General features: G+C 39.6%; 1 protein-coding gene across 1 annotated transcript in view; it reads left to right on the top strand.

The window, feature by feature from the left end:
* Nucleotides 1-987: 987 nt before the first annotated feature.
* mettl16 (methyltransferase 16, N6-methyladenosin) overlaps nucleotides 988-15,419 on the top strand; it is a 35,027-nt gene continuing 20,595 nt past the window's right edge. Inside the window, exons 1-2 of the mRNA XM_046863067.1 lie at nucleotides 988-1,106; nucleotides 1,413-1,556. Coding sequence (XP_046719023.1) covers nucleotides 991-1,106; nucleotides 1,413-1,556 — 260 coding nt within the window. The 5' untranslated portion in view covers nucleotides 988-990. The remainder of the gene's footprint in view (nucleotides 1,107-1,412; nucleotides 1,557-15,419) is intronic.

Here is a 15,419-nt window from a genome sequence, read left to right as displayed (position 1 = left end):
TTTTTTTCTTAATGAAGTAAAAGTACATGCAAAAGAAGCCATTGTTGAAAATGCTGATCTATCCTGATTGGCTAACTCAAACCTGAAAAGTTGAAACTAAAACAAGTCATGAAAATGGACTTTTAAACAAACCTCTTTGCGCTTGATGCTTAAAAGGTAAAAAATACACAGTAGCTGGACCCATTCCTCATTGTGTGAAAGCTTGCTATGCAGGCCTCAAGGGTTCTTAAGGAAATAATGTTTGCTATTCACCAGGTCCCAAGCAATCCCACTGCTGAATGGACTAATGTACAGAATATTTGTAGATTCCTTCTCCTCCAGCTACGAGTTCATCTGTCTGCTCTACTTGCTTTGTAAATAGAGAAGAGGCTTCAGTCTTCACAGTTCTAATGGGACTTTTTGCTTTCATGGTATCACTTCACACAGCCAACTGTTAACAATGTATCTGAATGCCATTATTGTTTGCAAAATAATTAAAGAAAAAAATTGCAAATGTTGTCACTCTGGTGATGATTATCATGTGCATGGCAAAGAGGAATAATCATAGTGTGGGCTTCTATCCTTAAAGTGCAGCACACTTAGGTTATTGAAAGGGTGTGTAAGTGGGGTGGTTTTATTAGGGATAAAATAACTAGGGTTGTAGCTTGATATGAAAACATAAGTAAAATAATCCAGAAGGAATAGAAATGGATATGTAAATTGTTTTATTGTGATAAACACAGTTTCCTGTAAAGGAACTACTTGTACTGTAAATAGTATCAGTAGTACTAGTATTGGTGGTATTAAACCCTCATAATATGATTTATATTTTGTAGACTTTTTTTTTTTGCTTCAAAATAATATCTAAATATGGCATACAATGTATATGTAAAGTTGCCGCAATTATATTATAATTAAAACGTAATATCAACTATTTTGAATAACAACCAAAGAACTACTTTTTAGCTTGTCTGCGCGCGCCACATCATATTTCAGAGCCGGCGCACGTTTATGACGTCACCCCGAACCCGGAACAAACAACGTAGAAACAACGTGACTAACTTGCAACCGACCCCAGAAAGCGTTCCCCCCAGATTATTCCAAGCTTTTACAGAAGGGAGTAAACGGTACGCATTCGCTTGTTTCTAGCATGAATGCGTGCTCTTTGGCTTATTAACTCATTACTTGCACAGACTCGAATCCTAAATGACTCCCTAACTCTTAGAGAAGTGCTCCACATGAGCTGTGTGATAATGCACACTTTATGTAGTGCACTTCAGACGAAAAGAGGGTCATTAGGGATCTGCTCGGTGTTTCTTCACCATCTTGCTTTTATAGTCTATTGCAAATACAAACCCTCATCTGTTATGAGTCAGTTGCAACTGTTATAATTCTTTGCATTGCTGATAAAGATCCTGTGCTGCATTGTTTAGGAACTGTGTCGCAAGAATGGCGCTGAATAAATCCATGCATCCTCGGAATCGTTATAAGGACAAACCTCCGGACTTTGCGTACCTGTCTTCAAAGTACCCGGATTTTCAGAAGCACGTACAGACTACATTATCCGGCCGGGTGATGTAAGTAAACTCCTCCTCTCTGTCTCATTTCTCTTCCCAAGTACCAATGCTTAGCTTTGGATTGATTAAAACTTTGGGATGTTAAACGTTGATCATTCACACGTGTGTGTGTGTGTCAGATTCAATGAATCCCATCTTTTAAGGGAAAATCAGCTAATGCATGCTCATACAGCGATGGATGACGCTGCAGACTGATTTGCATATTCATTTAGAATAGAATAGAATAGAATAGCGTTTATTTGTCACTTATACATTACAGCACAGTGAAATTTGTTCTTCGCATATCCCAGCTTGCTTAGAAGCTGGGGTCAGAGCGCAGGGTCGGCCATGATACGGCACCCCTGGAGCATAGAGGGTTAAGGGCCTTGCTCAAGGGCCCAAGAGTGGAAGCTTGGTGAACCCCCGACCTTCCGATCGGTAACCCAGCGCCTTAACCGCTGGAGCTACCACTTCCCCATTTATATGTCGTCATCATTTGCTTTTTAACGAGACCAGTTGAGAGGCGAGATGGGTGAGATGGTTTGGTCTTGTGCCGAGACTGGACATGGGGTATATATCAATAGGAGAATGCTGAAGGATGGGGCAAGGGGTTGGAAAAGGAGGAGGAGGTTTATGGATGTGGTGAGAGCAGACATTCAGGTGGTTGGTTTGAAAGAGACAGATGCAGAGGACATAGTGATGTGGAGACAGGTAATCCACTGTGGAGACCCACAACGGAGACAGCGGAAATCAGTAGAAGATTTGCATATCATCATGTAATATATGAACGAAGAGTTTTGTCAGAAGAGAAAGTAAGCCTGGTGGAACAGAGTTACTGCCTGTCTGTGCTTTAAGAAGTTATAAAAATGTTCAGTCGAATAACTCATATTATTAATTTATTCAAGTCCCACCAATATAAAAGACATGGCTGCTGTGTAGGAGCTTGTCATTGGTCAGCTCTCTTGAAAGATCACACCTCTTAGTGTTCAGGATTTAGTATGGAGTCTGAGCTGAAGCGGTGCTGATTCTGTACAAACTGAAGGAACTGTTATGAACAAAATAAACAAACGTGTCATTCATTCGGTTTGTTACGACTCTTACAGGTTCAAGCAGAGAGAATGTAACACTGGAGAAGTTGTCTAGCTGTGCATAAAGCATAATTATGAATATGTAATGACTGATGCTCATATACATTAAACATGACATCATTTGGGAGTCATTAAATAAGAATAAGGCAAACCTTATGGTTTGTTGTATTGTTCACCCCATCATCTAATATACAAGGTGTAAAAATGACAGTTTGTGTATTATTATTGTACTATTTGGGGGAAAAAAGGCATTAAACATGTTTTTAAATTACGTTTGTTTATTATTCAATCATTTTGTTTACTTGAATCAAAAAGATGAATTTAAATGACCATAACTACTTCCTGTCATGTCATGTATGCTCATTTGCGTTTGAATGGCTGCTGTATAGCCATAGAGCTGAGCTTCAAGAGATTAAGAGGAAAAACCTTTAATACCGCAAAGTAATTTATTTATGGTTTGTCAGAATCAGTTGTTCCTCGTCGTTCTGCTTTTAAATACTTATCACAAGCTATAGCAGCAGTAAACAGTTATAACCTCTCTCTCTCTCTTAGTTTTTCATTCTCATATCAAAGCTTAGGCTACTAACCTTCACCCTGAAGATTCTTGTTGTATCTTACTGTCTGTAAAGCACTAACACACTCCTTCTAATAATGTTAAGTGATCAGCTCTTTAAAGGAAACTTCACCTCAATATTTGTATTGTTAGCCTAAGATTTTATAGATTGTTTACCATGCATTTTCCAGTGAATAGACCACCGAGTCAGTTAAAACTATAATACATTTGATTTCTTTGCTAGTAAATATACCAAAGAGCAAAAGAAGTGCACAGGTAACACAATAGTGACTTCCCATTGTTGTTTATACAAAGGGTATTAGTGTTTGGTTATTGAGAACAAAGAGGACCAGTGAATGATTTTTGGGCACAGTGGTAATTAGTGAATAGTTGTTGGGAACCACGTCAGTCTTTGGGAACAAGAAATGATCAGTGATTGGTTCTGGGATTAATATAGGCTCATGCAAACACCTCTCAATCAGGCTTTTCACACGTGGTTGAGTTGAAAGAAACTGTGCTCTCAATTTGTATAACCAGCAGCTGTGAACTGAGGAGTTCTTTCGAGTAAAGTTGCAGGCAGGTCTCAGTTCTGTTCAAAAAGTCTTTCGATTTGCTTTTTTTTTTTTTTTTTTTTTTAAAGGATTTATTGAATTATCTAAAAAGGTGATATATATATATATATATATATTTGATTGGTCAGTTTAGCAGTGTACTTTAATGTGTTATTGTTTGTGGAAGCGGTGTTTCAGCACATTATGTGCCTTCAGAATAAAATAATCCGATAACCTCCACAGCGGCTAAGCCTCTGCATTAGATTTAGAGTAGTAACTCTGCCTGGATAAGAGTCTCTTGGGAATTCTGCCGGTACGGGTGTGTTGAGGATCTGAGTTATATGCGAAGAGAATAACGGATTCGGACAAGCAGTGCTTAACTCGGCGTTGTTCTTATTCCCCCATTTTTACATTTTCTTTTTTTGTGTTGAGGGAAATGGCCTGTTCATATTTCAGCTCTTTGCATCTTAGCATTTTCATTCCCATCTCTGAGTCATTGGTGTGTTTGATGTAACCTTGCCAAGAGATGCGCACAGGCACCCCCAGTGACTCCAGCATTGTAATGATGGGTAGCTGCAGGGCTCTTTAAAAATAGGTCTCCAACCTGGGCAGCTAGAGCGAGGAAGAAAGAAGAGGGCAAAAGTCTCTGAGGGCTGCTGTGTATGCAAGTACTGTGTCTTTGCTGCTCTAGGCTACAGTCAGCAGGGAAATCTCTCAGACTTCAGACCCAGGCTCAGCTGCTGTTCTTCAGTAGGCCTCTCATTCTGGGTAACAGTGTCTGCATAGCCTTAGGGTTTACACATACACACATACCCAGATTCAGCCCCAGTCATAACGAAAGGCTAAAATTTGGTATGACGAACCTTCTCTTTATGTACATTCACTGAGCACTGTACTAGGAACGCTGATAGTGAGCTGCCTTTTGTTTTTAAACAGCCTCAGTTCCCTGCAATGGATTCTTCAGGATTGTGGAAACAGATTTTTGAGATTATAGTAAATGTTTACTTAATTGCAGGTTTTTACCTGCACTTTCATGCAGCAATTCTCCTGTTCTCATACATCCCACAGGTGTTCTATTCGATTTTGAAAAAATAGTAAATGTTCATGAAACCAGTTAAAGATGACGTGCTACGTGACACGGTGTGTTATCATGCAGCAAATAGACATTAAAAGTAGTAGATTGTGGACATGGTCAGCAACAAAACTCAAAAAGGCTGAGATACTGAAGTGATGAAAACATTCCCCACACCGTTACACAACCTCCACCAGCCTAGACTGCTCACACAGGGCAGGTGGGATACATGGATTCATGTAAAATTGAGATTTTAGACTACATTTTTCCATTTTTTTTAATTTGTAACCTATTCCCTCTACAGACTGTTCTTTGTGTTTTTGGCTGACAAAAGTGGAACCTGACATGGTCTTCTGAGTAGCCCATCTATTTCTTTTCACCACAGTTACCGTAATTTCCGGACTATTAAACGCACCCATATATAAGCCGCACCCACTGAATTTTACAAAGATTTTTATTTCGAACATAAATATGCTGCACCTGTCTATAAGCCGCAGTGTCTACACTGAAACTAATTAACTTTACAAAGGCTTTAACGAAAGACGGTGTCTGTTACACAGCTTGTATCTAAACAGTACCCTACCAAGAAAGTCATTGTTCACTGTATTCCTCCTTCATTTCACAACTATTTCTTTCGAGAGATTATCTTTTAGCATCGTCGTGCGTTTAAAAATCACCATCGGTGAAGCTTTTCTCCCGATGCCATGCAGCTCAGAACACAGGTGAAGTCTGTTTTTTCATAAATTTCATTGGTTCTCCTGAACCCGTTTGGCAATTTCACTGGTCTAATGTTATGGGGCTCAGTTGTTTTGGCTTGAAGCTTGTGAAACCGTGAAAAACCCCGGAAAAATCCATAAATTAGCCGCTTCATAAAGTAGCGGCTTATAGTCCGGAAAATACGGTATAATGAATGGTTATCTGAGTTACTGTACACTTTCTGTTAGCTTGAACCAGTCTGTCATTGACCTCAATCCACAAAACTGCTTCTCACTGGATGCTTTTTCCTATTCTGAGCTGAGACTGTTGTGTGTAAAATAATCCCAGGAAGTCAAGTTATTAAAATCTGACACCAGCATGTCTGACGCCAACCGTCATGCCATGATCAAAATTAGATATCACATTTTTTCCCTATTATGGTGATTGATATGGACATTTTTTAGCTGCAGGCCTGTATGTGCATGATGTTATGCATTCCACTGCTGCAACATAACTGCCTGATTACATCATTACATGAATGAGTAGGTGTACAGATGTTCCAAATAAGCGAGTATATATGCCTGGAGGACATTTGTGCTAAAATGTTGCCACTGCTAAGGATTAGAGTTGCAGGAAAGGAGAGCATTTTCTAGTCACATTGTATTAAGTCTCCAGTAGAATCAGTAATTGGGGTATAAAATCTGCAGAACGTTATGAGACTTGCTGTCACTCGGATCATTATGCTCAAGTAAGCCCCATTTAGGGTGTCTATGCAGTTTGGCTGACATGTTTTTGCACTGGATATTCAATGGCAATACTAGAGATACTACAGGTCGGCTATTATGGGTTTTTCTCTGGCCGATGTTTAGAAATCAGGGCAGCCGATGGGCGATATTTGATGCAGACAAGATACAGAAAATAGCTTAAGTTAAACATTTATTGAATACCACAAGCCTCTCCAATCAATGCACTTGTTAGCAGGTTTTGGTACCCTCTGTCAGAAACATGGCAGGACACGATGCACAGCCAGATTATTCTGTCAGGGATCTTGTGGGTGACTAGGTGAGTGGATGGAGGGACGGGAGGACCAAGGGAGAGAAAAAACCAAAGCTGAAAAAAAACAGTCCAAAAAATCAAAATCCAAAAAACTGAGCAATAAAGGACAGAGTAAAACACAACCAAAAACAGTCCAGAGTATAAACCGGGTAACTCGGGAGGCAGAGCAGAACAGGGATCAGAAACAAGAACAGAATACAGATCAGGCAGGGTCGCAAGAATAATCCCAGAGACTTTAGAAAGCCGGTGAGATAATCTGGCCCCGAGCTAAAGTCTCGGGTCTCCTTAAATACCGGGAGGCGCAGGAAAAACAGCAAGATGGCCGCCGACCCGGAAGTGCGTGGCGCTGAACCAGACCTGACACCCGAGTCTACATGTAACCTGAACTACAGCTGGTTGAAGGCTTGATAACAATACAGTTCCAAAATGGTATTCTCATTCTCTCTCCAAATGTTATTCTCATCATTCTCTTAAAGCCCTCGGAATCACCAAGCTGACAGTCAACCCGCGGGCAATGTCGGATGGGTTTTAAACTTCGGTGGATTTAGTTTTTTTCACTGTGTTCAGCATCGTTGGCTCATGTCGTACGGCGTCAGATGTTTTCCGGCAGGTTCTGCATGCGACGGAGCTCGTCCGTGAGAGAGAGAACTCTGATTGGCACCTACTGTACATGTTCTGATCAGAGTGTACAGATGAGAAGGCAAAAGGGTTGGACAGACAAAAGCTCTGCTGCATTGCTCTCTTTAGGTAGAAATGAATTAGCACTAATGCAACTCCAGTCAGATGGACAGAGACTATTGTCTCATTGCTGTTTTCTGTTGTTTGCACTAAATTATTTTGTTGTGATAGTGTAAATGTGTTATTTTGTTTAGTGCATTGGTCCGGAAGGAACGTTCTTTTGTTTTACTGTGTATTGTACCAACTGTATATAGCTGAAATGACATTAAAAGCCACATTGCCTTGATTTGATTTTAGATTGCATTGTGGATGAGAATGGAATTTTCTATCAAGTCCACTTTATTATAACAATCTTCAGTCTTTGTCTGCTCGCATCACACCGCCTCAGCAGGACAATCATTATAGCCGGACAAAGAGACGTCTATCAGTGTCTTCTCGCAGGAAAAGAAGAAAAGAATGCTGGACCTTGGAGATGTGCTTTTTCTCTATCTCATCTCATCTCCAGACATGTGTGCACCTAGAGAGGGTGAACCGAGTGCGTGTGCTGCACCCCTCTCTGACTGCCTGTCTTTATCTCGCCTCTCGATCTCGGCTGCGCTGTCACGTACGCCTGTGGATCCTGCTTTTGAAGGTTCAGCATGAAAAGAATCCCGCGTTGCAGGCCCCTCCTTTGATTTGTTATAATGATGGTGTGGGAGCAAAAAAACCCCAGCTTCCTGCAGCCTGCTTTTGCACTTTAATTGCAGTCAGGCCCAGAATTATTGGCACCCTTGAATTGTATTTGAGCTTTTGTGCTTTATTAGATTCACCTCTCATTGAATGAGAGAAATCTAACCTAAATTGAAGAAAATGTATTTGTTGGTTCATTGAATTGAACGTGCTCGAGAGTCACACACTTTTACACCGAGTGATTTTGTAACAGACCTTCTTGAATGTCATGGTAGTCCCTCATGTTTAATGCATGTGTGCTAGGAGTGTGTCTCTCCTTCCAAGGTGATACGTGATCATGATCAAAGATACCCTAAAGCCTTTTCAGAGTTTATGGTGCATATCCATGTTTTCAACGCAGAAAAACAGGTGTAGTAGTGCATAAAAAAAACATACTTTGATGACACAAACTTTTTAGCATCATTGGCTGCTTAAACAGTGGAGCTTTCGATGTTATTAAACGATAATACCTGTGATATCAAGTGTATTGAGGTCATTCAGTAATAATCAACAATACAATACAGCCATTACAATTGCATCATTTTTACACACAGGATGATCTTTAACATATTGCTCTTCTACTGTTCAGTATTACTAGTGGTGGACAGTAATGAAGTAAATGTAATTAGTTACTGTATTTAAGTCGTTCTATTTTTCGCGTATCTGTACTTGATGCAAGTATTTCCGTTTGGGGAGACTTTCACTTTAACTTCAGTTTATTTCAAGTCAAATCAGTCGTTCCTTTTTATTTATGAGCAGATTAAAACCTAACTGGTCAAGCCACCATCTAGGGTAGAGCTCACGCTCCGTTTTAAACTTGTTTTGATTCCCGCTTGGCAGTGGCGGATTTAGGCAGAGGTGACATGGGCAGCAGACTAGGATTGGGGGGGCGGCACAGGTTTTTTTACTGCTTGTTTGCACGGTCACGTCAATTATAATATAATGTCAGGATCAATGTACCTGGTTGGGACTCGGAGTGCGCACCCACCGCCAGGAGACGTTCCCTCACTCATACACTCAGGAAGAAAAGGCGGAATATGTTGAAAAAATTTTGAGAGGAATTAATGAAAGAAGAATCTCATGACTCCAACTTGCCACAGCATCCGTGGTCTTATTTGCGTGATTTTTTAATTTTTTTTTTGTCGTTGAAAAAAAGGTTTTGACTCATGATAATTTATTATATATCAATCAGTGTTTGACTCATTAATATTATTCTATTAATCGATTGGTGTGTTAAGAGTAACACCGGAGTCTTTACACATAAACTGAGTTGATTTCAGCAAAAGAAAGAGTCTTGTGATAAAAATTATTATATCCATAATAAATCATAGTACTTGGATACTTAAGTACATTTGAAGCCAAATACATTTGTACTTTTACTTAAGTGAAAGTTTAAAGGGGCACTTTTTCTGCAGTAATATTTTACCTACTGTATCTCTAGTCAAGTACAGGCTTTGTGTACTTTGTCCACCACTGAGTATTATTTAGAGGACCTGTGAGAACATTTCTAAGAGCTCTGCCCTTTACATTCAGTAATTTATTCAACCAGTGAGCATGTTGGTTCTTGACTAAGTAGGTGACCCAAAAACATCCTGTAGCATACAGTATTTCACAAAATGCACAGCACTTGGGAATAATGTGGCATTACAGTGTGGATAACATTCTAACAGTACAGACCTAAATATCATCCTGTTCATTATCATAAATCAGAATTAGAAACACAGCCTGCCAGATGTGGAACCCGCCGATTTCACACTGAGTATGTGTTTCAGACACTGAGTTGTAATCTGAAATGATGGGCTTTCGTGCTCACCCCTTCGTATTTCTCTTAATTTAGTCATTTGCTAATTCTCACTCACTAGTAAGACTTTCTCTTGACCGAAAGGGAGGGTGAAAGCTTAGTGCACACATCCTCCTAAAACGCCTGATGTAGCACGTCTTTTTAAAATTCCTGCTCATGCTAGGAATGCTAGGGCAGCTCTATCTATCTAAGCTCTCAGCTGTCTGCCCTTTTTCAAAAACCTGAGCTCACAACTGCCCATGATTGGTTAATGTTGCCTTGATTGACAGGGGAGAGATTAAGGTTGTTCTTCCACACCAGGATTGTGATGGTTGAACCGCTCTTTAGTAATCGTTTAATTCATATGTAAAGAATTTTGATTAATTGAGACTGGATTGAATTTGAATTTAATTATTGAAGATAAACTTCTTAAAAGATTCTTGTTACAGTAATACTTTGGTGCTTGTCGGTTGCAGAACTTGTCACATTCAGGACTCGCCAGGTTAGGACAACTGAAAAACGTTTCACCACTCGTCGCATCTTTGGAACTCGACACCACCTCTTGTGAAGAAACTCGTGATCGTTTCAGTCTCGTACAGCAGATGCATAAAGAGTCTCCTGTTAGCTTGCAAACAGTGACATAGCGTTCTCTTTTGTGCTTTTTAAGTCAAGGTCATGGGTCCTAAAGTGGCTAAAAATGCAACCACTTACTTCTTCTCCAGCTGTTGATGCTGACTTGGCATTAATTTACAAACAAATGAGCAACCAAGAGTTAATCTTTTAGAGTCTGTTTGATCCCCTCACAGCGAATTCTGTTCTGCAGCACCACTCAGGACCCGACATATGTGATTGTGTTACTGAGTGACACAACATGGCTCTTTTTATTTATGAGAGGAAACAAATCATTATGTGAATACAAAGCACTTTTAGCGAACCTGTCTGGGCAACAGTGTGTTTACTGTGAGCGTGTCAGCATCAGATCAATATCCAGGTATCGGTCAGTTCTCTGAACTCTAACATCGATATAAAAATGGAAAAACAGTGGATTTAGTGTGCTCTACACCGAATAGATGAAAAATATACTGTACAAGGTTTACATAAACAATACAACTGGCTGAATGCCTTTAAATATACTGTATACTTCCAGGAGAACTACTTTACATGCCTCACTCAGGTATGGATTTAGCATTTTTCTCATTTGCTTACCTTTTGGATTATTTCTTTATGTATTTTGCATTCTGTTATCACTGTACTTCTGTTCCCACTGCAACTGGCAGATGGGACCCTCCTAAACGTGCACATGATGATGTTTTGTCCTGTTTGAACCAGCCCACACACGCACACAGCTGTACGTCTCTCCTGGGTGGGAGAAGAGAAAATGGCATTGTGTAAATGCAGATGAATTCAGTGCTCTGGCTGTTTCTCTGTGTGTTTGTGTGTGTGTTGGATGCTAAAAGAAGGGTGGGGGTGCTGCTTAAATCCTCCAGGCTTCCTTAACAGGTGTGAGTTACAGCACACATCCATCATCAACCATTTTTACAGACAGCAAAACCCTTCTGTCTTTGTTTTTCTGTTTTTTCCTTTGTTTCTCGAAGTCTCCAGGACACAGCCTATCCTCAGCCTGTTCTCACACAAGTTCACAAATCAGTCTCAGAAAATATTCTTGCTGATTATGATTCTATCTGTTTCAGTCTTTCCTTTTTTTACACTCTCAGATTTAGCTGCATGACTTTGATTGGCTTTCACAAATTTAGCTTAAGTACTTTAAGCGGAGTGGGGTTAATCTGACAAGACAGCACTCTTCACAGACTGACAGGAAGCAGATCCGCTTTCACTTCCTTTTTCATGTCTCAGCTGGAGAAGAGAAAGAAGCTTCGTGGTGGGGGGTGGGGGGGGAGGGTGCTCTGTCCATGGACGGGAGACAGGATTAAAGAAAGCATTAAGCAGACAGACAACCATCCGTCCATCACAGGTGTCCAAGCCACCTGGATCTGGTGTGCTCTGGAGAATATAAAAAATTCAGCTGAGGTGACATTTTATGTTGTAGCCTGCTTTCACCAGAGAAAGAGCAGAGAAGCATTCAGTAGCTCAGGTGATAAGAGCATTAATCCCCACAGCCTGCTACCACTAAAAGTTGCATTATTAATGCTGAGGACCCTCATCCAACATAAAGGGGAATAATTATGGGCTTTAGCCCCAGCCCACTTACAAATAACTCGCACCTCAGTCGGGGGGCCCAAGCTGCGGATATCCTAAACCTGTCTCCTCTCTACAGGACGCTCGATTGCTCCAGAGTGTTTAAGTCTTCCAGCTGTGGCGTGATTTTACACTTTAACGCCATCAGTATTAGGTTTCCACATTAGCGTCGCTCTGTTATTATGTGTAATTTGCTTCGGGCGGCTTTTCATCCAGCTAATAACATAGCATTGTCTTGGAGTGGTTAAAATCGGATGCAGACAAAGAGATTTTGAGTCCTCAGGATTTCTGGAGATTTGGTGTTTATGGGAGTGTCATGTTGGATTAAGAACTGAGGTTGATCTCATTTAAGTTTTTTTTTCTTTTTTTCTACCTATCAAGATAGCTTTATTGACTATGTACAACTACATCAGCAAGCTTTGAGACAGAAAGACAAACAGTGTGTGAGGGAAAGAGAAATGGAGTGTGTGCGAAGGAGTTATGGGAGTGTTAATATTTGTGGGTGTGTGTGTTTTATATTGTTAAGGACCTTTTTTTTTAAGATGACCCTCTGATCTCTTCTATGTGTCATGGAAAATGGTTGCCTAGGAAACAGAGGGAATGCATATGGCATTTATTTTGCATGCTTTATCTGCATTCAGATGGTAACGAAAGGACTGCAATATGTATGACCAGTTCATGAGATGGTTTTTAATAGGTTCTAAAGGTGACCTTGTGCCAGGTGATGCTAAAGTACAGAGCTGTTTTCAGTTAACACCACAGGCCTTTGTCTGAGTGGAATACCTATTACTGGTGTGTGTGGGTGCACTTGAAGTTGATAGTGCACCAATACCATAGCATGTGTGTTTCTCTTTCCCTCATACACAACTCCTTTTCTGTCTCTGTCTGTCAGTTTCTCTCCCTCTCTCTTTCATACACACACACACATGCACACCTTTTCACACCTTGATCTGCTACTCAAACCTGCTCCCTGACCTCTCTGCTCATGTCTTTGTGAAAATATCTTTTCCGCCCTCATGATTTGGGGTGTAGGTAGGCTGTGCATTGCAAGATAGTGCTCCATATTGGTGTAAACCATTAAACTCCTGTTACATCAGCACATTAGGCAATATTGCCATCATTGAGCTTTCTGTCTCTCTTGTCATCTCACAGCAGCAAGGACACAGATATCAACCGTCAGCAGCACACGCACGTGTCATCACTACTCCTGTCAGCATCACACATCTCACTTCTATTTCTAAGGCCTGGAGCTTTCCGCTCCTCTCCCTTCATTAGCAGCTAAAAATAGGGACAGACTAAAAGATAGGAGATGTAGTTCGAGTATTGATTATGTCTTGGTTGTCTACAGGGAGTGCAATAAAAAATTATTATATAAATATGCTGATTAAAAAAGAAAAACTAAATTTACATTTAAATCAACACAAATCTTACAAATATTAACAAATCAAATCTTAGTTCCAACAAGTTAATTTATGATTACATAGCCAGAATATTAGTATAGTCTGAGATAACTCCAAAACGCCCATGTTGATTGAAGGCATTATCTTCTAGTCAGATGTTGGCTAGTGTGAACATTTGTGAACATCTCTTATTAGCTTTGTATGCAATATCTGCAAAATGTGCATGAATTGAAAATGTATATACCTGTGTTTTCTTTTCTGGATTCATCCCCAGCTTGCTGTGTGCTCTCATATTTAATGAAATGTATCTTTTCATTTTTGTGGTCTGTATCCAAACTATGCATGCAAATGTATAAGATAAGCTGCACTAAAGCCTGTAGAGCCCAGAATTTCTTAAGGATAGAAAACCATCCAAAACATATGGAGTCTTCAGGGTCCTCTTGAACATCGCAATGTCACAATCTGGTTGAAATTAGACTGTAATTCAATATCTATATATACTACAATGATTAATGGACCAGTCTCAGCTTCAGATAGCTCTTGCTCTACAGCTCATTCGATACTGATTACAAATGTTTCAAACCGCAACCTTCAGATTCTTCAAGGTTCCATTGTTCTTGTGAACACACATGAATGGGACTTTCTGAAGAGAAAACAAACACAGTGAATCATGTGACCCTGTGAGCTGATTAATGCAGGATATGGCCACTGTACTGAAAACTGGTTCACAGCATCTATTCTTGTAAAGCTGTAAGTATTTATAGGGGAATAAATGTGATACTTGTGCAAGTTTGCTGACTGGTTCTGGGAAAAGATGTGATTTGTTTAGTATCTCAAGGCAGAAGCTACAGCCTTTTTTTGTTTGTTTGTTTTTATAAATGAACTTCGCTTAAGCGTTAAGTAAGCGTACCTGTAACCTTGATGTGTATCATTTATTAAATTCATACGGATACTTAAGTCTAAGGACTTCCGCATCTAAAAAACAGGGCTTGTTGTTTAAATAGATGTTTAAAACCATGATTTACAGATTATCTTAAATTCAGAAACCTGAGATTTTCTTTACTCTAGTGTTCTTTCATTATTTTATATTTATTTATTTATTTATTTTGAGGGGGGGAAAGGACCACGCCTGCCAGTTTAATTATATTGACTTTCCCTTTTCTCATCAATATAGGTGACCCGATTAAGCTGTATCCATGGAAACCATCTGTTACAATCAGATTCATATTTAATATAACTGTCGACCTGAAGGTCACGTTAATGGATTAATAGACAGGGTCAAAATGGGGGGTTAATTTGAGTTAATGTGACTGTCATTTTAAAACTAATTGCTATCTATTCACTAAAATCTGCTAAAGAATATTGAATACTTTGGAATGTCTCGTAGCCATGCGTGCACATGGACACTGGGGTTTTTTTTTTTGTGTGTGTGTTTTTTTTTTTTTCTTCTCCCTCTGAGTGGGTTGGAGGAGGATGTGTGTTTGTGGGTTGCTTTTTTTGTTATTATATTTTTATTGCTTTGACCTAAAGAAAGTCAGTCCATTCAATCCGCTCTGCATTATAACACGGCAACCCACTGCCCACAATGAATTCTGGGCCTCAAATGAGCATGACCTTCCTCTTCATAGCTGTAGTTTTGATTGATGTGAGCAGTCTGTAGACTCTTAGAGGAGATGGAGAAGTAAAAATCTATATTCAGGTATAGCAGATGTTAAATCTCATGGTTTTCTCCTCGGAGGAGCTTAAGGATTTAGCACAATGCTGTTGCACGTTTTTAAATGATTTCTAATGAATTTTTAAGCTGCTGTTTAAAAAATTACATGATCATTATTACACTAAACTGTGCAGCACATGCTTTGTGGGCTTTATTTATGAAGTACTTAAAAAATAATCTCGGAGAATTCTTGACACCGTGTTGATGATACACACTACATATCACAATGTTAAGTTCGGAGTTGAATAGGATATGCAAATAAATAATTCATTGGTCCAGCTGCCAATTATATGTACAATCTGGTTATTAAATAAATATATTTTTCATTAAAAGATTAAAAGACTGTATAAGCTATATATACAAACAACACAGTACTTAACAATACAATTTAA

The sequence above is a fragment of the Silurus meridionalis genome, chromosome 12, assembly GCF_014805685.1.
Source record: "Silurus meridionalis isolate SWU-2019-XX chromosome 12, ASM1480568v1, whole genome shotgun sequence".
Lineage (NCBI taxonomy): Eukaryota > Metazoa > Chordata > Actinopteri > Siluriformes > Siluridae > Silurus > Silurus meridionalis.
The sequence above is the reverse complement of the archived record's forward strand: the minus strand, read 5'-3'. Positions and strand labels throughout refer to the sequence as shown.